The sequence below is a fragment of the Doryrhamphus excisus genome, chromosome 15 (genome assembly GCF_030265055.1).
Source record: "Doryrhamphus excisus isolate RoL2022-K1 chromosome 15, RoL_Dexc_1.0, whole genome shotgun sequence".
NCBI lineage: Eukaryota > Metazoa > Chordata > Actinopteri > Syngnathiformes > Syngnathidae > Doryrhamphus > Doryrhamphus excisus.
Genome location: NC_080480.1, coordinates 16,436,757 through 16,457,143, shown reverse-complemented (window position 1 = coordinate 16,457,143; position 20,387 = coordinate 16,436,757). Strand labels below are relative to the sequence as shown.

The 20,387-nt window shown below is 45.7% G+C and overlaps 4 protein-coding genes across 6 annotated transcripts; 3 read left to right on the top strand and 1 right to left on the bottom strand.

Annotated features, from left to right (window-relative positions):
- The first annotated feature begins 57 nt into the window (after positions 1-57).
- On the top strand, positions 58-3,997 carry klhl11 (kelch-like family member 11). The gene is made up of 2 exons (XM_058049363.1): positions 58-1,132; positions 1,226-3,997. Exons 1-2 carry the CDS (start codon positions 624-626, stop codon positions 2,808-2,810), a joined length of 2,094 nt encoding a protein of 697 aa, XP_057905346.1. The 5' UTR covers positions 58-623; the 3' UTR covers positions 2,811-3,997.
- Positions 3,998-4,250: 253 nt separating this feature from the next.
- On the top strand, positions 4,251-10,027 carry LOC131103258 (7-methylguanosine phosphate-specific 5'-nucleotidase-like). Its single transcript, XM_058049368.1, has 9 exons — positions 4,251-4,567; positions 4,892-4,990; positions 5,277-5,346; positions 5,430-5,476; positions 6,579-6,664; positions 6,739-6,828; positions 8,122-8,284; positions 8,372-8,572; positions 9,519-10,027. Exons 1-9 carry the CDS (start codon positions 4,565-4,567, stop codon positions 9,627-9,629), a joined length of 870 nt encoding a protein of 289 aa, XP_057905351.1. The 5' UTR covers positions 4,251-4,564; the 3' UTR covers positions 9,630-10,027.
- Positions 9,727-15,639, bottom strand: LOC131103256 (peptidyl-prolyl cis-trans isomerase FKBP10-like). Of its 3 annotated transcripts, none has more exons than XM_058049366.1 (11): positions 15,595-15,639; positions 13,655-13,905; positions 13,089-13,234; positions 12,830-13,019; positions 12,624-12,769; positions 12,323-12,512; positions 12,105-12,250; positions 11,732-11,921; positions 11,357-11,499; positions 11,088-11,251; positions 9,727-10,957 (listed from the first exon to the last, which is right to left on the bottom strand). In XM_058049366.1, exons 2-11 carry the CDS (start codon positions 13,846-13,848, stop codon positions 10,778-10,780), a joined length of 1,689 nt encoding a protein of 562 aa, XP_057905349.1. In that variant the 5' UTR covers positions 13,849-13,905; positions 15,595-15,639; the 3' UTR covers positions 9,727-10,777. The 3 variants fall into 3 exon arrangements, with proteins under 3 accessions (XP_057905349.1, XP_057905348.1, XP_057905347.1); XM_058049365.1 differs by lacking the exon at positions 15,595-15,639 and adding an exon at positions 14,062-14,212; XM_058049364.1 differs by lacking the exon at positions 15,595-15,639 and having other exon boundaries at positions 13,655-14,019.
- On the top strand, positions 14,951-20,161 carry p3h4 (prolyl 3-hydroxylase family member 4 (inactive)). Its single transcript, XM_058049367.1, has 7 exons — positions 14,951-15,458; positions 15,905-16,054; positions 16,138-16,309; positions 17,029-17,157; positions 17,225-17,370; positions 17,525-17,608; positions 19,631-20,161. Exons 1-7 carry the CDS (start codon positions 14,973-14,975, stop codon positions 19,778-19,780), a joined length of 1,317 nt encoding a protein of 438 aa, XP_057905350.1. The 5' UTR covers positions 14,951-14,972; the 3' UTR covers positions 19,781-20,161.
- Positions 20,162-20,387: the final 226 nt, after the last annotated feature.

Sequence of the window (20,387 nt, the reverse complement as noted above, 5' to 3'; positions counted from 1 at the left end):
TTGCTTTTCCAGGTCGCAGTTGACGAAGGCGGAAGTCATCTGCTGACGTCATAGGCGTTGATACTTTTCCCTTACTGCGCATGTGCATTTCTGTCAGCACGGACTGAAAGCGAAGTCCGTTTTGTTGTGATGGGTAATTTCCGGTTTTGTTTAATGTGTTCGAACGCTGACAAGAAACGTAAGTACTGACAGAACTAGCGTATTTAATTAGTATAGTGTATCAATCACGCGTTTAGATAAAAACAATATCAGAAAAAAAAACATTTCGGGGAAAATGGCCGTTAAAATGTCGTCGAAGGCTAAGGACTTCTCGTGCTTAAAAAATGCGTCATGCAATCTTGGATTGTTGCCATGGAGATAAAAAAATGCCATTGACATCTTATATATGTATATATCTTTATGAATCGTTATATAATCGTCATTGTAGTTTTTGTATCGGTTCTGCGCTGTTTTAAGCTAGTTGGTAGCCTAGCAGTCCCACGGTGCCCAACTTCCGGAAATGGAGGACGGAGTGCGAAAGGCGCTTCAATGTGGCGCTCTGGTTTGACTCCCTACGTCTCCTGATTCCCGTCGCCACTTGCCTTCCTTTCCTCCCTTTGCTCACCGTCAACTCCGGCGGCAGAATGGCAGCTGCGGCGCCCAACCCGGATGACTCCACCCGGAGTAGCAGTAGCAGTAGTAGCAGCAGCAGCAGCGGTGGAGGTGGCGGGACTGGGTGCGGCGTTAGCGGCTCGCCGAGCTCTCTCGCCGCGGACGGCGACGCGGAAGAGGCCGAGGACTTCACGTCGTCCTCCCATTGCTCGGAGCTCTCGCGGCGGCAGAACGAGCAGAGGAAGCAGGGCATGTTCTGCGACGTGACGCTGGCATTCAGCAGCGGCGCCGCCGCCGGGGCCATCCAGACGTGCGAGTATGCGGCCCACAGGTCTGTGCTGGCGGCGGCCACCGACTACTTCACGCCGCTGCTGGGAGGGCAGTTCTGCGAGTCGCTGTCCGGCCGTGTGGAGATGAAGGAGTGGAGCTCTGAGATGGGGCTCGACCCGGAGACGGTGGAGAGCGTCATCCAGTACATGTACACCGGAGAGATACGAGTCAGCACCTGCAATGTGCATGAAGTTCTGGAGCTGGCGGACAGGTACCATTTTGAACCTTGTTATTCCAACATTTGGAAGTTGTTGGCACCTGCAAAGATTTTCTAAAGCTCCTGATCTCCTTCATCCCTTGCTAGGTTCCTGCTGGTACAGTTGAAGGATTTCTGCGGTGAGTTCCTGAAGAAGAAGCTGAGCCTCACCAACTGCGTGGCGGTCCACAGCCTGGCCCACATGTACACTCTGGACCAACTGGCTCTGCGCGCTGCCGACATGATCCGCCGCAACTTCTACAAGGTGATCCAGGATGAGGAGTTCTACACGCTGCCCTACCACTTGGTACGCAACTGGCTGTCGGACGCCGAGATCACGGTGGACTCTGAGGAGGTGCTCTTTGAGGCGGTGGTGAAGTGGGTTCAGAAGCACCCGGAGGAGCGCAGCGGCTACTTTGAGGAGCTCTTCCGCCTGCTGAGACTGCCACAGATCAAGCCCACCTACCTGACCAGGGTGGTGAAGAACGAGCGGCTGGTGGCCGCCAACGAGGCCTGCCTGCGCCTGGTCTCGGAGGCAGTGGAAGGCCACGCCATACGATTCGAGAACCTCAAGTCGGCCGATATGGAGTTCTGGTCGTCCCACATGGCGTCCTTTCAGCCCCGCTTTGGCCAGAACATGGATGTGATCATGGTGGTGGGGGGCGTGTCCGAGGGAGGCGACTACCTGAGCGAGTGCGTGGGCTACTTCATCTACGAGGACCGCTGGGTCAACCTGCCGCACATCCACAACCACCTTGACGGCCACGCCATCGCCGCCACAGAGTCCCACGTCTACGTGGCCGGGTCCATGGAACCGGGCTTCGCTAAGACTGTGGAGCGCTACAACCCGAACCGTAACACCTGGGAACAGGTGAGCAACCTGACCACGCGCAAGCACTCCTTCGGCCTCACCTGCATCAAGGACATCTTGTACAGCATTGGTGGCCACGGGAACTTTAGTCCGGGCTTCAAGGACGTTAGCGTCTACGAGCCCGAGCAGGACAAGTGGCACAATCTGGAATCCGCCCCCAAAATCCTGCGAGACGTAAAGGCAGTGAGTGTGGAGGACCGCTATGTCTACGTCACCGCGCGCACGCCCGTCGACACGGACAAAGATGACGGACTGAAGACGGTGACCACCCGCTATGACACGGACAGCCACCAGTGGCAGGATGTGGAATCTCTGCCCCTCATCGATAATTACTGCGTCTTCCAAATGGCCGTGGCCGCCACCAACTTCTACCACACCGCCTCCTGCTGCCCCAAGAGCTACGGCGTGCGGGACGAGGTCGCGCGGCAGAAGATCAGCGCTCGCATCTCCGATGAGATCCTGGAGAGCCTGCCGCCGGAGGTGACCAGCATCGAGGGCGCCGCGATCTGCCACTTCGACGAGGACGTCTTCATCATCGGCGGCTGGAAGAACAGCGACGACGTGGACAAGCAGTACCGCAAGGAGGCGTACCGCTACTGCGCCGAGAGGAAGCGCTGGATGCTGCTGCCGCCCATGCCGCAGCCGCGCTGCCGGGCCACCGCCTGCCACGTGCGCATCCCGTACCGCTTCCTGTACGGCTGCCAGCGCTACCCGATGCCGCAGAACCTGGCACGCCAGCGGGACCGCATGCAGCAGATGCAGCAGCTGCATCGGCGCACGCTTACCCTGCGGCGCCAGCTGCAGTCGCAGATAGAGTGCTGAGCCGTGGTGTCATCCTCGTCCATCCACCCGCTGACGTTTGTGGACTCTTGATTAGGCTCTTTTTTTTTTTTTTTTTTCTTACAACCTGCTCTAACAAGGAAGTGACATTTCTCTCTCGACCAATCAGTTGGCAGCACCTTAACAGTAGCTCAACAAAAGGCTACAAAAAGTTGGATATTCTGGATTTACAATCTGGATGGGAAGGAGGCTTTATATAAGAATCTGCTTGCTCTCCAATTCATCCTGTCTTGTTGCCTGCCTGAATCACACGCGTTTTTTCTTGTTATCAGCATAATCTCTTTCATCACCAGCCTGGACCGCATCATTCGTACACGCCTAACACGCCGCAGTCTCTTTGTGGTTCTCACCAAACTGAACGCTGTGCCATCGTGCTGTGTCGTGGTGTCGGCGACTCTTTAGCAAGCCATGAAACGTGTGTGTGTGTGTGAGAATGGATTTACTGAATGTAAACACAAGCGTAAGAGCGGTAACGTTGAAATATGTGTTTGTACATAAATAATATAAAGCTGTTTATGATTATATATTTGACATTCCTACGTAGTATGCCCCGCTCCAGGGAAGCGGGATGACCTCGCTAAAATTCCGGCGATCCAACAACACGCAATTCCCGACGAGGCTTCATTCCATTCGTAAACACTGTGACAATCTCTTCTTCATGCAAGCACGCCAGCTCTTTAGTGCCATAACCGTCTCGCTTGCTTCTGCGCAGCCTACGCTACCAAACGCACGTCGTTCGATCCTCCCGGTAGACTAGCTTGGTTTTAGTTAGAGCACGGCCTCCCACAGTGTACAGTATTTATTATTTTTCTCAAAGAGATAAGATTTGTCTTAAATTTTCCTCCTGTCATTCCTTTCATTTTGCACTTTGCAAAGCAATTCCTCACATTCAAAAAAAATATGTGCAAAGTCCAACAGCAACAGAAAGAGCACTTTTTTCTGACATCTTAATGGGGGGTGGGGTTTAAGTTGCTGCAAACGTTTCCTGTTTAAGTTAAACATTTGGGGCTCAGCTGAGAATATTTACTGTGATATGCTGTTTGTTCCCCCCCAGTGTTAATTGTTCCTCACTCCCAGCTCACTGGGTGTATATTTATGTTTAGAGATGCTCAATGTGTGCTTCCCCTCCAAAGAGACTTGAAAATAAAGACATCAGCAAACTTAGGAAATGTGTTGTTTTGAAAAGCTCGCAGTTATTGGATCATCTCCATGCTCCACATAAGTGGAAGCTATAGATTTAATTTCAGGTGATAGTCAAAACATGTCAAGGTAAAAACTATTAACTATATTCAATAAGAAAAAAATTAACACATTCGCGGAAACGTTTATTAGTCGCTGTTGCTTGTCGGAGAGGAACACAGGTCAATGTTCCCGCCCCAAAGTTACGCAAAACGTAACGACGTGCTGCTTTCAGTGTCAACACACGGCCTCGTTAATATCATGAGTGTCTCACATCTGTTCGCTACACAGCCATTACCCGGGTTTGATAAGCTATTTCTCTCTGTTAACATTTGCCTGGCCATTCGTCTTTATCTGTAATTTATAATGTTGTAAAGTATTATACTTTCAATAGTTAAAGGTTGAAATTGAGTTTTCAATGTTCCTACACTTGGAGATGACACTCGAAGGCAGCCGGGGCAAGTCTTCCACACAGCTGAAGTGACTGTCGAGGACAACCGATGACACGTTTTCTGCCAATATAAACTGTTTTGGTCGTCTACATACATTTCGTGGAAATGGTAAAAAAAAAACTTGTTACGTGTACTATATATTACGTAAAAACTGAGTTATTTTGAGTTATGTTGCGCACGAAATCGAACTTGCTTAGCATGCTAGCCCCAAACCTAGCTAGCTTGCTGCGGCTGTACTGCTAGCTTGTTACGTTTTGACGTAGCCGCTACGTTAAAACTGCTACTTGTTATGGAAAGACTGACTTCTTGTTGTTTTTATAAATGTATAAGGTAAATGGAAATATAAATGTTTCTGTCGCTAACTGTCTGGTTGGCAAACTAGCCAACTCGCTAGCTCTCCGTCTCAAACGAATAGTGGACGTTTCTCTTCAGATTTCCGAGCTGTCCAATCCCTCGGTGTTGATGAGGGACCCTCAGAAGGTGGAAGAGATCCTCCAGTCCATGCTGAAGGCCGGCTCCAACACTTTGCAGGTCAGTAGTGTTCACCGAATACGACATTACATTTCATTAGGTACACCTGGCTCTCCATATCTAATGGATCCAATGCACAACGTTTGCCTTTACCAAGCTAATAAAGTCAGTTTATTAAGACTTTTGGGGAGGTATTACTTCAATAATATGTTTATTATTGGGGATTGTCAAACACGTGTCACGTTGCTCAATCTTAAAATGGCGGTTGTGTTAGCTCTCATTAGATGTGATGTACAGGTGTGTATACAGGTGTACCTCTTGTTTCTACTAACTGTATTTCCTACAGGTTATCTCAGACTTTGACATGACTTTAACAAGATTCGCATACAACGGGAAAAGGTGTCCCACCTGTCATAGTAAGTGCATGGACGTTGTATACAGTATACAACGTAGTATATGCTAGCCCTGTAATGTCATTTTCTTCACTTTTTATGTGCAGATATTCTGGACAACAGCAAACTCATCTCACAAGAATGTAAAGACAAGGTAGGTACACTTGTTTTAAAAATAAATTGTGATAATATTGACCCCAAATAGTGAAATGTATTGTTGATAAATATTGACCCCAAGTAGTGAAATGTATTGTTGATAAATATTGACCCCAAGTAGTGAAATGTGTGTATTAAATATTGACCCAATATAGTGAAATGTATTGTTAAATATTGACCCCAAAATAGTGAAATGTATTGTTAAATATTGACCCCAAAATAGTGAAATGTATTGTTAAATATTGACCCCAAAATAGTGAAATGTATTGTTAAATATTGACCCCAAAATAGTGAAATGTATTGTTGTTAAATATTGACCCCAAAATAGTGAAATGTATTGTTGTTAAATATTGACCCAAAATAGTGAAATGTATTGTTGTTAAATATTGACCTAAAATAGTGAAATGTATTGTTAAATATTGACCCAAAATAGTGAAATGTATTGTTAAATATTGACCCAAAATAGTGAAATGTATTGTTAAATATTGACCCAAAATAGTGAAATGTATTGTTAAATATTGACCCAAAATAGTGAAATGTATTGTTAAATATTTGACCCAAATAGTGAAATGTATTGATAAATATTGACCTAAAATAGTGAAATGTATTGTTAAATATTGACCTAAAATAGTGAAATGTATTGTTGTTAAATATTGACCCAAAATAGTGAAATGTATTGTTGTTAAATATTTGACCCCATGTAGTGAAACACTTCAATAAATAGTTAGCTTAAATAACAATCTAAATGTTAATATATTATATTTATTTGACTGCAGGATAAACACTTAAGGTGGGAGGCTAATCTGGGGTGCTAGCTAAGATAAAATATTGCCATTATTTTATTTTAATGAAGTGATAGACAATTTGAAACAAACAAACCAGTTTATTCGTAGTTGTAAACACCTTTAAGGTGTTTTTACTCACTTTTGTCTGTCCTTAAAGGTTACACTTTTTCCAAAATGTCCTAAATTAGCTGATGACATCATCTAGTGACTTCCAGGACAGCCAATAGCAACTTTTCTTACTGAGTAGTTGGCATCAGTGTATGACAAAGACACAAAATGCCCCCTCCAGCATTCTAAGGGCGTTTCTCCTCCCAGTTGAAGGAGCTGTTGAACACGTACTACCCCATCGAGATCGACTCCTCCAGATCGGTAGACGAGAAGCTGCCGCTCATGGTGGAGTGGTGAGTCGCCGGAGCGCGGCCGCCGTCTCCTGCGCAGGACGATTTGCGGCTAATTGTGCTGTTTGACAAACCAGGTGGACCAAAGCTCACGAGCTGCTGGTGCAGCAGAAGATCAGGAAGGACCTGCTGGCCGTGGTGGTGAGAGAGTCGGACGCCATGCTCAGGTCAGAGAGCTCGACTTCACCTCGGAATGGCTGACGCCACCACAATAGTTTTCTTTTATAAGACACTCATGAATTTGGGAAGATGAGATCGAACTTTATTGATCTCAATAGCAGCACAATAAACAGGTAGAAATACAATAGAATAATGAAGTATGGGAAATAAAATAGCTAAGAAGTAAAGTCGTGCCTTGCTACATCATGTTTTTTTTATCAAATTAATTCATAAATGATGACCTTTCATGGTTGAATATCCAGAAATATGCATATTTAAGGTTATGCCTTGAATTAAAATACCAATACGAGGCAGCTGTGTTAGAATAGTGAATGTACTGTAGTACTCTACATTGTATTGCAGCTTTAAATGATCTCACGGGCACAAACATAGTACTTTAATAATCATAACAACACGTAACCCACGACATTGGCTAATAGGAGTGTTCTATATGGGCTCATAATGTTAAATCATTTAGATCATAAGGAGGTTTTCTAAGCCATAACTACAAGAATATTACTTTTAGAAATAAGGTATTCATTTATCAGTTGTGCAGAAGAGGAAATTATGGATTTAAGAAGGCAATTCATCTCGGCAACTAGTCTTCCCAATGTTCCCAATGCTAAGGAGCGTTTTTAGCACAAAAACACTAACACCCTAAGTAGTGAAATGTGTGTATTGTTATTAAATATTGACCCCAAGTAGTGAAATGTATTGTTGATAAATATTGACCCCAAGTAGTGAAATGTATTGTTAAATATTGACCCCAAGTAGTGAAATGTATTGTTATTAAATATTGACCCCAAGTAGTGAAATGTATTGTTAAATATTGACCCCAAGTAGTGAAATGTATTGTTATTAAATATTGACCCCAAGTAGTGAAATGTATTGTTAAATATTGACCCCAAATAGTGAAATTTTTGTATTAAATATTGACCCCAAGTCGTGAAATGTATTGTTGATAAATATTGACCCCAAGTAGTGAAAAGTATTGTTAAATATTTGCCCCAAGTAGTGAAAAGTATTGTTAAATATTTGCCCCAAGTAGTGAAAAGTATTGTTCTTTTGTAAAGTGTCTTTGAGTATCTTGAAAAGCGCTATACAAATAAAATGTATTATTATTATTATTATTATTAAATATTTGCCCCAAGTAGTGAAATGTATTGTTAAATATTGACCCCAAAATAGTGAAATGTATTGTTAAACATTTGCCCCAAGTGGTGAAATGTGTGTATTAAATATTGCCCCCCAGTAGTGAAATGTGTGTATTATTGATTGGCGGTCGTGCACGTGTGTTTCAGGGAAGGCTACCAGCTGTTCTTTGACCATCTCTACGAGCACAGCATTCCTCTGCTCATCTTCTCTGCTGGCATCGGGGACATCCTGGAGGAGGTGATTCGCCAGGCCGGAGTCTTCCACTCCAACGTCAAGGTCTTCTCCAACTACATGGACTTTGACGAGGAGGTGAGTGCGACCGCTTTTACTGGATTCATTGTGTGCCCCGGAGGAGGGCGCCAGCATTCACCCCGTGTTGACGTCCCCATCCCACAGGGAGTGCTGAAGGCCTTCAAGGGCGAGCTGATCCACACCTACAACAAAAGGGAAGGGGCCCTGCTCAACACGGGTCATTTCCAGGAGCTACGTGCCCGACCCAACGTCCTCCTGCTGGGAGACTCCCTGGGCGACCTGACCATGGCGGACGGCGTGCACAACATCGAGAACGTCCTCAAGATTGGATTCCTCAACGACAAGGTACCGCACACACACACACACACACAGCGACCACAACTAGACCAACTGAAGTAGAATTGACATCAGGATTCATTCATTGTAGGCTTTGTAGGCCCATCAGCCACAATCCTCATGTGAAACATAAAACACTTCTTTCCCTTGTGTGTTCTAACGAGAGAAAACAAGTTGGTAAGAGTTAGCTTACGTTGCACGTCGGGGGGGGGTAACTATTTTGACTAGGATGTCCTAAAAAAAAAAAAAAAAGCAACCAATGCAATGATCATGCATTAACAAGTACATTGATAACATGTAATACTTCCAGTATCTTGATGCTGCAGTACAGCACCATCTTGTTGAGCCGCTAGTCCGTCTGTCCCAACGCTTGAGACGTGACTCCGACAGTTTTTGTTAGATGCTACAATGACAATATGGCTGTTTCCTGGTTAGTACACAGGTCGGTCTTATATATGGGGTTAACAGATAGTGGGGGTTTAGCCCCAATGCATTGTTAGCTAGCTCATACCAACTTGTTTTCTCTTGTTATAATGTACCGAAAAGGGAAATACGTGCTTCATGCTTCATATAAGGATTGGGAATGAGGGGCAAAAATTCCAAAAATGTAGTTTTCCTTGATTATTCCTTATTTCATATTGTTAAAAATACATTTTAAAAGTAAATGTCTAAATCCAGTGAAATTGGTTGATAGTTTTGTATACATTTCCACAGTAAATGTAAAATGTTTGATATCGTTTATAGGTTCTTTATTCAGTTTGGTAGGTTTTGTAAGTAATTTGAACTCTGTTAAACTTCAGCTTTACAGATGTCATGTTTCCATTAGAGGAAATACAGTAGTTTACCAGTTTGAATGTGTAAATGTTCACAAAAGTCAAACGTTAGTCTTTTTTTAGTTGTCTTTATTTGAGGTGTGGCATCAAGGCTTTAACAGGTTGTCTTCTTTCCTTTTGAGGTGGAGGAGAGGAAGCAGTCGTACTTGGACTCTTACGACGTGGTGTTGGTCAAGGACGAGACCATGGACGTCCCCAACGCCGTCCTGCTCTACCTCACCGGCAACAAGTGACGCTGAGGCGTCACGCAAGACAAAGACACTGGACGTTCTTTGGTGCGGGAAGTTCCACGCAAAAAGTTCAAGTAGGAATCCGCCATGCTTGTTTTACTAAAAAAAAAAAAAAAGAGTGATGCTGCGTACAGGGACACTCGGCAGGACCATACGGTAAGACATCTTTGCACTGTTCACATGGCATACTGTTCAGTCTTCCACATCTTTACTACATTCTACTACTACTACGTTCTCGTCAGTAACACGGTGCTACTAAGGTGTCTAAAACGTACTTGCGTCATTTCAGCCTCTTAGACTCTGGCCAGTCACCTTTGTTATACCGTTTTGTGTTTTTTTACAAGAGTTCTCTTGGCACTGTTAGTCAGTCTTTCACCAAAATAAAACATTTTCAGACACCATTACTACAGTTGTTCTTTTAGGCTCAATACATACACTAGACCAGGGGTCGGCAACCTTTACTATGAAAAGAGCCATTTCACCCACTTGCCCACTAAAGAAAAATAGCCTGGAGCCGCAAAACGTTGTATGTTTAAAACAACATTGGAGGGGAAAAAAAAAGACGAGTTGGAGTACTCTTGCTAGTACTGGAGATAAACTTTTGTTTTTAAATGAGCTCTAATTTATTTTTTAGAATCGTCAAATAACTCATTAATAATAATTAATAACTCAAATAACTCAAAGTATTACTCATTTCCCTTCATGTTAACCTGTCAGAGAGAACTGGATAGCATCCTGTCTGCTCATTCAGTCACCAGTCAGAACTCAGTCAGAATGCATTCATGGTCTCACACAAAGTTGGATTTTTGTAAACTCATAACAAAGACGTGCATTTTCACCACACGGGTGCTAAAAAATATTCAAGCATTGCAAAGGGAGCCGCAACAAAGAGGCTGGAGAGCCACATGCGGCTCTGGAGCCGCGGGTTGCTGACCCCTGCACTAGACACTACATTAGGTACACACGCGCCATACAAGTAATACATCAAAAAGTGGAATATTTTGCTAGCCTTTTAGCTACACGAGGATGAGAATATTAGCAAGAGCTCCGACTAGGCAAACCTTTCACTAAGTGGCTTTTAGCGTTCCATTTGTGGCTCTACATCACAGTTTGACATTAAAATGTAACATCACCTCAGAGCGTCCATCTTTTCACAACTCGTCCCGTCGTGAGTCGCCGTCAGACTGAAGCTTTATTTCGGATGCGACGATCTTGCCATCTTTGTTGAGGTCCTGACTGTTGAACATGTCCCGGATGATGTCGTCTGCTTGGACTCCCGGCCGAAGGCGCCCGTTGCCCTGCTGGACCTGCAGCGTGATGAAGGCTGAAAACTGCAGAGGAAAATTCGAGCACTTTTAACAACTCAACTTATTCCAAGGCCCAATGATTTAGGTTTTACAGAGCAGGAGAGAAGTATAAGACTCAAGCAGCAGCATTTTGGACATGCAATTAGGTGTTTACCTCCTGCAAAGGAACCTCGTGGTCACCATTGAGATCCATGGCGGGGAAGAGCGGATCCGGGCTGTCTCCCAGCCACACGAACATGAAGCCTTCCGGGACGCCTTTCCGCAGCTCCACCAGCTCCAGCTGGAAGAACAGCACCGCGCTCCCGGGAACAACGGCGGCTGATGGACCCAAAATAAAAAAGGTAACATCATTCATCAAGGAAAAACTACAGATTCTTTAAAAAATTAATCATAATGACAGTCAGTGGGATTTCACTATCTTACCACCATTTTCGCCGTGGCCCCAGTGGGGGGGTACGACCACCTCTCTGGTCTCGCCCACACACATGCCCATCAATCCCTGCTCCAGACCCGCAATGACCTGGTTGGCTCCCAGCGTGGTGACGGAGGGCGAGTCAAACTGGTCTCTAAAAGAGAGAGAGAGTAAAATGAAGCCGTGTTATGGCAATTTCAACGCTTGGAGAGTATGGAAACCTTGGAGTCATGCAGGCATACGTGCTGTTGTCATGGATACGTAAAGATTCCCTCAAGTAAATCTGTCAGCCAAGGAGCCAGTAAGTAGCAGTGTGCGTCCATGCTGGAGGAGGAGGAAGAGGAGGCGGGTGCAGTGTGGCAGAGTGAACATCAGAGGGCGCTCACGAGGAGTACAGCAGGGTGCCGTCCATCAGGGAGCAGTTGTAGCGATACCGCAGCCAGTCGTCGGCCTCGCTTCGGGCGTCGCATTCCTGCGGCTTGTGGGTCACGCGGACGTCGACGGGGTCGTTGGGATTGTGGAAGTCGATGACGTGGATGTCAAAGACCAGCACGGCCGAGCCAGGGATCAGCTCACCTGGAAGGTAAGGGGGGGACCTTAAACTAGTAAAGACTAGTAAAATATTGTATTAAGACATGATTAACCCTAACACCTATTTTTCAAATACTAGCATAAAAGGTATACACACAAACTAATTACAGTAACATCTGACACCCAAACCCATACCAGATTTTTGGGCTTGCCTTTAGGGTAACTCACCGACGCCATCTCCGCCGTACGCCAGGTGAGGGGGCACCACGACCCTCCTCTTCTCCCCCATGCAAAGGCCCTGCAGGGCTTGGTCCATGCCTTTGATGACGTAGCCCATGCCCACGTACGTGTTGTACGTGCTGTTCCTCTGGTAGCTGCCAACACATCAACATCGGCCATTTTCATCACGCTACTTTTTGTTTCCATTCAGAGCGTGGCATTCTGACCTGGAGTCGAAGGCGGTGCCGTCCTGGAAGGTTCCGTTGTAGTGGTAGCGGATGTAATCGCCGACGACGGTGCGGCGGATGCAGCCTTCGGGGACCTCCTTGACCTCCACGATGAGATCGTCTTTGGGGTTGAACAGGTCGACCATCAGCACCTCGAACACCAGCGTGGCCTGTGGCGGCACGAGACTTCCTGGTGGGAGGTAGGGGCTCGTCTCAGTTACCAATAATTAAGACATAAGCCATAGACAAACAAATACAGCATCAAAACTAATAATGTTGCCAATGTAATGTTAACTCGTACCGTGTCCCTTCTCGCCGTAGGCCAGGAATGGCGGGACGATGATGAGCCGCCTCTCTGTGACGCACATTCCCAGCAGACCCTGGTCCATGCCCTCAATGAGATCCCCTTGGCCCAAGTAGGTGTCGTAGGTTGCATTCCTACCGTGGCTGAAGTCAACCTCCAGTTAGTTTCAAGAACACAAACACGCTAAAGAAACAAATACTCACCTGGAGTCAAAGGCTTGCCCGGAGAGCAGGGTGCCGTTGTAATGATAACGGACAAAGTCGGACGCCATGGCAACACGGGAGCATGTTTTGGGTTTGCTTAGCGTGCGGATCTCGACCTTGTCCTCCGTGTTCCATATGTCCAGCAGGAGCACGTCGTACACCAACACGGCGTCCGGTGGGATGACGCCCCCTTGTGGCGCAGACACAGCAGAGATTCAAGTTGGGGAAAAGTAAGTAGCGGAGGAACATTTCCTAATACCTGTTCCTATGCTTCCGTAGGCCAGGTGCGGTGGGACGGTGATCCTGCGGCGCTCGTTAACGCACATGCCCTGCAGGCCGCGGTCCATCCCCGTGAGGAGGCGGCCCAGACCCACCTGACTGATGAAGGCTTTGCCCCGCTCATGACTGCACACAAGTTAATTAAACACACCATTAAATTACATTCCAGCTTATCCAGACACATTCTGTACAACATGAAGGAGCTGGAGCCTATCCCAGCAGATTTACTAATAAAGTCCTCCCAACAATACATTCCTCACAATCATTGACAAATGTATAAATTAACGCCTTGAGAGGAAATACTGTCCCATTTGGGCACAGATTAGTCAAGACACAAAGTTAAGCCTCAAAGTGAATCAATTACTCTTCACTAATGACGTCACCAATTAGTAAAAGTTTGGGTTAGCCGAACCCGGAAGTAATGCTAACGACAGCTGTTGCTAGTTGGCTTAATTGAAACAGTGCACGTGCGTGCCACAAACAAACACCAAATGTCAAACAAAACGTTTTGCAAAAGTCAAATAATAATATAAAATAAAACTTCACCTGGAGTCAAACGTCTTGCCGTCAGCGTGGAAGGTTCCGTTGAAGTGGTAGCGGATAAAGTCCTCGGTTTGGACCTCTCTCGGGCAAAGTTTGGGCATGTGGTACCTGTCCACGACGACGTCCACCATCGGCTCGGAGCTGCACTCCACGGCGACGACATGGAGGAGGAGGAGCAGCAGCAGCGGCGGAAACATCCCGAGGACCGTTTGGCTCGAGACGCCGGACCCAGCCAGCCCAGTCTGCCGATAGAGCTGAAACGGAACCACCTGGGAGTCAGGGACACTTGTGTAAAGGGGAACAGGCCGGAACAAACTAGTTCCGGTTGCAAATATCAAAACAATACACACCATTTCAAAACATTTACGACGACTACTATTAAAAGAGTGACATGAAAGACAAATACTAACCAGTTCCGTTAACGTACACAATCCTATAGGATACGTTGGTTATAATATACCACTATGGCGTATTTCGGTATAAGCCTGTGTGTTTTGTTTTGAAAGAAATCCTAAGTTCCTCTTTCCGTTATCTTCAAGATGGTTTTCGTGGCTGCTGAAGGAGTGCTGCCCCCTGAGACCCCGCCCACTTTTTAATGGAATTGTGCTAACGTGTACATAAACACAACTCCCCAAGCCCCCCCCCCCCCCCCCCCCCACAAAAAATGTATGACGATATGATGACGTATTTTTTAAAAACAAAATACACAAACTCACTGCAATGTTCACTTAAGTCTAAAAAAAAAGACGTAATAGACCGACGTTTGCAACCGAAATGTTCCGTTTTCCACATGCCTCAACCTGTCAAATTGCTTGGAATGTCGGCACAACGTTACGAATAAATAACCAAAGTTAGTTGCAAATGTACATTTTCATCATCATCATCCCCTCATTAACGTCAACTTTAATATAATCGTAAATAACCCCCATTGTAAATAGAACATTCCGGACCGTGGAGTTTAAATGGGTATTCCAGACATGCTGCTTTAGTCAAGCTACACGGGGCTAGTACTACATAAACCGGAAACCAATGTCTGCCATTAAAACAGTTATTGAATTAAAGGCTCTTTCAAGGTAAATCGCGTTGATTTACAGTAGTATTTATACGAAGTCAGCACCACAAAACGGTGAGTTTTTAATTACGTATTTAAGAGATAATCGCAAAGAATCGTAACGTTGAGTTTATACGGCGGGGAAAGCAGCCGAGTTTTTATTTCGAAAGCCTCAACCGGATATCATAGATCGTAGGTTCTAAAGTGATGCGTTTCTGGTGCCTACGTGCTTTTTAGGGAACCAGACGAGACCCCCGTCCCGGAGCGACGATGCTCCCGCACAGCGAGGCGGCTGCGGCGGCTGCTTTGGCCTTCCTAGTCCTCCTCTCGGCGGTGGCGGAGGCCCAGTACGAGAAGTACAGCTTCAAGAGTTTCCCCGCCAAGGACGTGATGCCGCTGGACTCTGCTTACAACTACGCGCTGGAGCAGTACGCGGCGCACAACTGGGCCGAGAGCGTCAAGTACCTGGAGCTCAGCTTGAGGCTCCACCGGCTGCTGCGGGACAGCGAGACGTTCTGCGGTCGCAACTGTAGCGCCGTGAGCCGGGGGAAGGACGACGGGGAGCCGGTGGCGGAGAAGGAGAAGGAGGAGGACGGCAGCCTGCGCGTCGTGCGCCACATCCTGCTGAGGGCGGCTTGCTTGAAAAAGTGCAAGGCGAACTTTCCGGTGTTTAAACTCGCACACCCCCGCAGGGATTTACTGGAGAGCTTCGATAAAAGGGCCCCTTATCGATACATTCAATATGCGTACTACCAGGTGAGAACTGCGCATGTGCTGCAACTTTTGTATTATTATTTTTTTAAAGTTAGCAGGATCTCGAACTGGTGTGAGGGGCTTAGGAAAGTTCTAGTAAGTCAATTAGTTGAGTCTGTGCCACGTCTCGAAGTGTTACCTCCACGTCCAACCCCCCCCATTCTCCTGGGCTGGTGTGGCCTCTCTCGCAGGTCGCTTCTTTCGGTACACCTTCCTAATCACACCCAAAAAACATTTAGCAGAGTGTTATTGACTTAACTGCAGAGAGTAGCGGGCATCTTGGCGTGGAGACATGTAGTTGTGCTAATTATTTACCTGCAAGAAACGTTTTCTATGGCGGTGGAGGTATGATGGAGCCTATCCCAGCTGAGTCTGGTCACCTGCAAGAAATGCCGAGACCTGATTGGATGGGTGGATAAGTGGTTCACTGTGATGCTTCTGGTCCTCAGCTCAACAACTTGGAGAAGGCGGTGTCGGCGGCCCACACCTTCCTCAAGAAGAACCCCAAAGATGGCCCCCTGACCAAAAACATGAAGTACTACAAAACGCTGATGGACGTGGACGAATATCTGATCGACCACGAGGAGCAGCCCTACGAGGTACGGACCCGGACTAGTTTGTCGTTTCCTGGGATAACTGGGATGGACTGGGATTACTGGGATTGTTTGTGTTGTTTTTCCAGAGCGTGTTTGTGAAGAGCGTGTTGCTCTACAACAACGGAGACTTCAGCGGCGCCGCTCGCCACATGGAGCAGGCCGTCGCCTCCTACCAGGACGTCTACGCGCTCTGTCTGGACGGATGCGACGGCTCCTACGAGATTTTGGAATTCAAGGATTTCTATCCCACCTTGGCAGGCGAGAGTACACGCACGGCGGACCTTCACCGTACAAATATTCATACATGTATTATTATTAGCATTAAGATGTGTACATCTGCTATAGTACACCATAAGTAAAGTAAAGTGGGACCAATTGGCTCAACATTTTCCAGCAGGAAGACGCTTTGGCAAGATGCGATGCGTTTAATGACTGAAAGGCATATTACAAAGTTTAAAGTATCAAAAATAGCCATTTCACATTTTTCTGTTTATATAATAAATAATATAATTAATAAACATTTTTGAATTATTATATTATTATTATTATATATATGTGTGTTTAATGACTGAAAGGCATATTACAAAGTTTAAAGTATCAAAAATAGCCATTTCACATTTTTCTGTGTTTTTTAAAAATATAATAAATAATATTTTTTTGAATTATTATATATATATATATATATATATATATATATATATATATATATATATATATATATATATATATATATATATATATATATATATATATATATATATATATATATGTGTGTTTAATGACTGAAAGGCATATTACAAAGTTTAAAGTATCATAAATAGCCATTTCACATTTTTCTGTGTATTTTTAATAATAAATAATATTTTTTTGAATTATTATATTATTATTATATAGAATTATTTTAGTTCTATTATTTAATTAGTATTTTCCTCATCACAATATAGCAATATGGCTGACAACTCATTGTGAACCGACAGATTTGTACCTGGAGGCCCTAAAATGCAAGGTGGGCTGCGAGGAGCGTCTGACCCCCAGCGTGGGCGGCTTCTTCGTGGAGAAGTTTGTGGCCACCATGTACCACTACCTCCAGTTCTCCTATTACAAACGTAAGACGCCGCGCACGTCCGCCTGTCCGTCCCGCACGGCTGTGACCGGATTGGTTTATCCTTGCAGTCAACGACGTAAAGAGCGCCGCCCCGTGCGCCGCCAGCTATATGCTCTTTGACCCCGACGACCAGGTGATGCGGCAGAACGTGGACTACTACGGCTTCTACCGGGAACAGTGGGGCCTCCAGGAGAAGGACTTCCAGCCTCGGCCTGTGAGTTCTAACATCGTGTCAGCGCGCTAATTAGAGACCGGCGTGGCGTCGTATAAAAGCTCGTTAAAACTTTAAGCGTTTGAGTCATCTGAAAGTGGCGAGTCGCCGCTCATGAGTGACATCGGTTCTCTTTTGTCCCCCTTTTCCACACCAGGAGGCCCTGAGGTATTTCAAGCAGACCACCAAGCAGAAGGAGATGCTGCAGTTTGCACTCAACTATCTCCAAACGGACGACGAGGTACGACGAGGCCCGCTATGACCCGCCCGCTCTGACCTCAGCACCCGCTCGTAAACGCAACGTTTTAGTTTTATGGAGCTTTATGGAGGTGTTTGTTTGTTAGAAGGGCGGGGCTGCAAAAGAAGTGATTTTTATGAACCTCGGTGGAGGGGCGGGGGCACACCAAGTAAAAAAAACGAGATATTTCAATCCCGAGCTCTACAACAGCGCAGATCCAAATAGCCGGATCTCATTCCGGTGATGGCCGGATCTTATTTTGGCACCACTGGGCTTCCATAGCTCCGTTTTTTTATTTTAAATGTGGCTTTTTAGTCTCCAAAGTGCTGTTGATGTTTTATACAAATGAGGTTTAAACGGTGGCTAACGCGTGGCTAACGCGTGGCTAACGCGTGGCTAACGCGTGGCTAACGCGTGGCTAACGCTGTTAAACCAGCCATACGTAGCATTGAAATAAGCGTGGCTAACGCGTGGCTAACGCTGTTAAACCAGCCATACGTAGCATTGAAATAAGCGTGGCTAACGCTGTTAAACCAGCCATACGTAGCATTGAAATAAGCGTGGCTAACGCTGTTAAACCAGCCATACGTAGCATTGAAATACGCGTGGCTAACGCTGATAAACCAGCCATACGTAGCATTGAAATACGCGTGGCTAACGCGTGGCTAACGCGTGGCTAACGCTGTTAAACCAGCCATACGTAGCATTGAAATAAGCGTGGCTAACGCGTGGCTAACGCGTGGCTAACGCGTGGCTAACGCGTGGCTAACGCGTGGCTAACGCGTGGCTAACGCTGTTAAACCAGCCATACGTAGCATTGAAATAAGCGTGGCTAACGCGTGGCTAACGCGTGGCTAACGCTGTTAAACCAGCCATACGTAGCATTGAAATAAGCGTGGCTAACGCTGTTAAACCAGCCATACGTAGCATTGAAATACGCGTGGCTAACGCTGATAAACCAGCCATACGTAGCATTGAAATACGCGTGGCTAACGCGTGGCTAACGCGTGGCTAACGCTGTTAAACCAGCCATACGTAGCATTGAAATAAGCGTGGCTAACGCGTGGCTAACGCGTGGCTAACGCGTGGCTAACGCGTGGCTAACGCGTGGCTAACGCGTGGCTAACGCGTGGCTAACGCTGTTAAACCAGCCATACGTAGCATTGAAATAAGCGTGGCTAACGCGTGGCTAACGCGTGGCTAACGCTGTTAAACCAGCCATACGTAGCATTGAAATAAGCGTGGCTAACTCGTGGCTAACGCTGTTAAACCAGCCATACGTAGCATTGAAATACGCGTGGCTAACGCTGTTAAACCAGCCATACGTAGCATTGAAATACACGTGGCTAACGCTGTTAAACCAGCCATACGTAGCATTGAAATACGCGTGGCTAACGCTGATAAACCAGCCATACGTAGCATTGAAATACGCGTGGCTAACGCTGATAAACCAGCCATACGTAGCATTGAAATACGCGTGGCTAACGCGTGGCTAACGCGTGGCTAACGCGTGGCTAACGCGTGGCTAACGCGTGGCTAACGCTGTTAAACCAGCCATACGTAGCATTGAAATAAGCGTGGCTAACGCTGTTAAAGCAGCCATATGTAGCATTGAAATAAGCTAATAGAAAATAAGCCTGACTTGAGGTTATTTGGGGCAAAGTATTTGCATCTGCAAAAATTGAGCTCCTTAGCAGTTGACAGAAATTCCCTGACAGAAATAGAGGAGAGAAAAAAAACAAAAAGCTGATTTACGCCATCTTTAGGGTTGTGGTTTTATCCCTTAGTAAAGTTTAAAGTAAAGCGTGAAAGGTTTGTGGTAGAGCAGTAAAAAAGGCAGAATGTTGTTTTGTTGGGGGCGGGGCTTGCTTTCCGTCAGTGGCGTGTGGAATGTGGTCAGGAGGTGTTGGCCGCAATAAACTTTCCCTGCGTTGCGCCCCCCCCCCCCAACTCCCACATACAGGGTGACACTTAGACTAACAGGAAACCATAAGAAAATAAAACTCACCACTCACCGTCCCGCAGGGCGAGGTGAGTCCCGAGCACGCCGCCGCCTCCCGAGCACAGCATCCCGACGCAGAGTTTGAGGGGGTGGGCGACTACGAGGAGTCCCTCCTGTCCGAGTGGTGGCAGGAGCCCAAAAGCAAGTGGGACACGGGGGAGGTGGAGGAATGACCTTTAACCCCACACACATGCTGGAGCCTGAAGAAGAAGAAGAAGAAGAAGGAGGAACTCATCATGTTGATCAGGATGACAGGTCGACATGTTTTTCTCTTTGGCTGCCATCAGCCTTTCAACTCTTATTTCTCTTATTTAGTCTTCCTGTGCAGTCGCTGCCTCATTTCCTATCACAATGCAAGGAAAATATCAAATATGATTGTTTTCTATTGTACATCAACAGTATTGTTCATATTGACTCTGGATTATTTATTATTGTTTTTTATTTCTGGAAGAAGGAAAAAAAAAGACCTTACATCGTCTCCATTGTGCTCTTCTTTGCATTTTTTTCTTAATTAAAAAAAAAAAGAAGTATTAAGAGTCAATTATAACACTACCGAGGGATCATTTAAATATGTATAAATAAAATTAAAATATTATAGAATCTTTTTATATAATCTAGAACATAATCATCTAAATGTACTATTAATATAATTAGATTTTATATAATTTTATTTTGTATAATCAATATATATTATATACACCTTATATATAAAATAATTACTGTATTAAAGTACAATTTATTAATATAAATAATGTAATTTATGTAATCTAATATACAGAC

Excerpts from the sequence above, each read along its gene's own strand:
- LOC131103258 (XM_058049368.1), top strand. Across the intron at positions 5,477-6,578 it reads CACAAGAATGTAAAGACAAG|TTGAAGGAGCTGTTGAACAC; the intron begins GTAGGTACACTT and ends TTCTCCTCCCAG. Across the intron at positions 6,665-6,738 it reads CTGCCGCTCATGGTGGAGTG|GTGGACCAAAGCTCACGAGC; the intron begins GTGAGTCGCCGG and ends TTGACAAACCAG.
- klhl11 (XM_058049363.1), top strand. The coding sequence starts at position 624 with ATGGCAGCTGCGGCGCCCAACCCGGATGACTCCACCCGGAGTAGCAGT. Across the intron at positions 1,133-1,225 it reads GTTCTGGAGCTGGCGGACAG|GTTCCTGCTGGTACAGTTGA; the intron begins GTACCATTTTGA and ends ATCCCTTGCTAG.
- LOC131103256 (XM_058049364.1), bottom strand. The coding sequence starts at position 14,004 with ATGGTGTGTATTGTTTTGATATTTGCAACCGGAACTAGTTTGTTCCGG. Across the intron at positions 12,251-12,322 it reads GGCACCGCCTTCGACTCCAG|CTACCAGAGGAACAGCACGT; the intron begins GTCAGAATGCCA and ends ATGTGTTGGCAG. Across the intron at positions 11,922-12,104 it reads GTACGGCGGAGATGGCGTCG|GTGAGCTGATCCCTGGCTCG; the intron begins GTGAGTTACCCT and ends CTTACCTTCCAG.
- p3h4 (XM_058049367.1), top strand. The coding sequence starts at position 14,973 with ATGCTCCCGCACAGCGAGGCGGCTGCGGCGGCTGCTTTGGCCTTCCTA. Across the intron at positions 15,459-15,904 it reads TTCAATATGCGTACTACCAG|CTCAACAACTTGGAGAAGGC; the intron begins GTGAGAACTGCG and ends TCTGGTCCTCAG. Across the intron at positions 16,055-16,137 it reads ACGAGGAGCAGCCCTACGAG|AGCGTGTTTGTGAAGAGCGT; the intron begins GTACGGACCCGG and ends TTGTTTTTCCAG.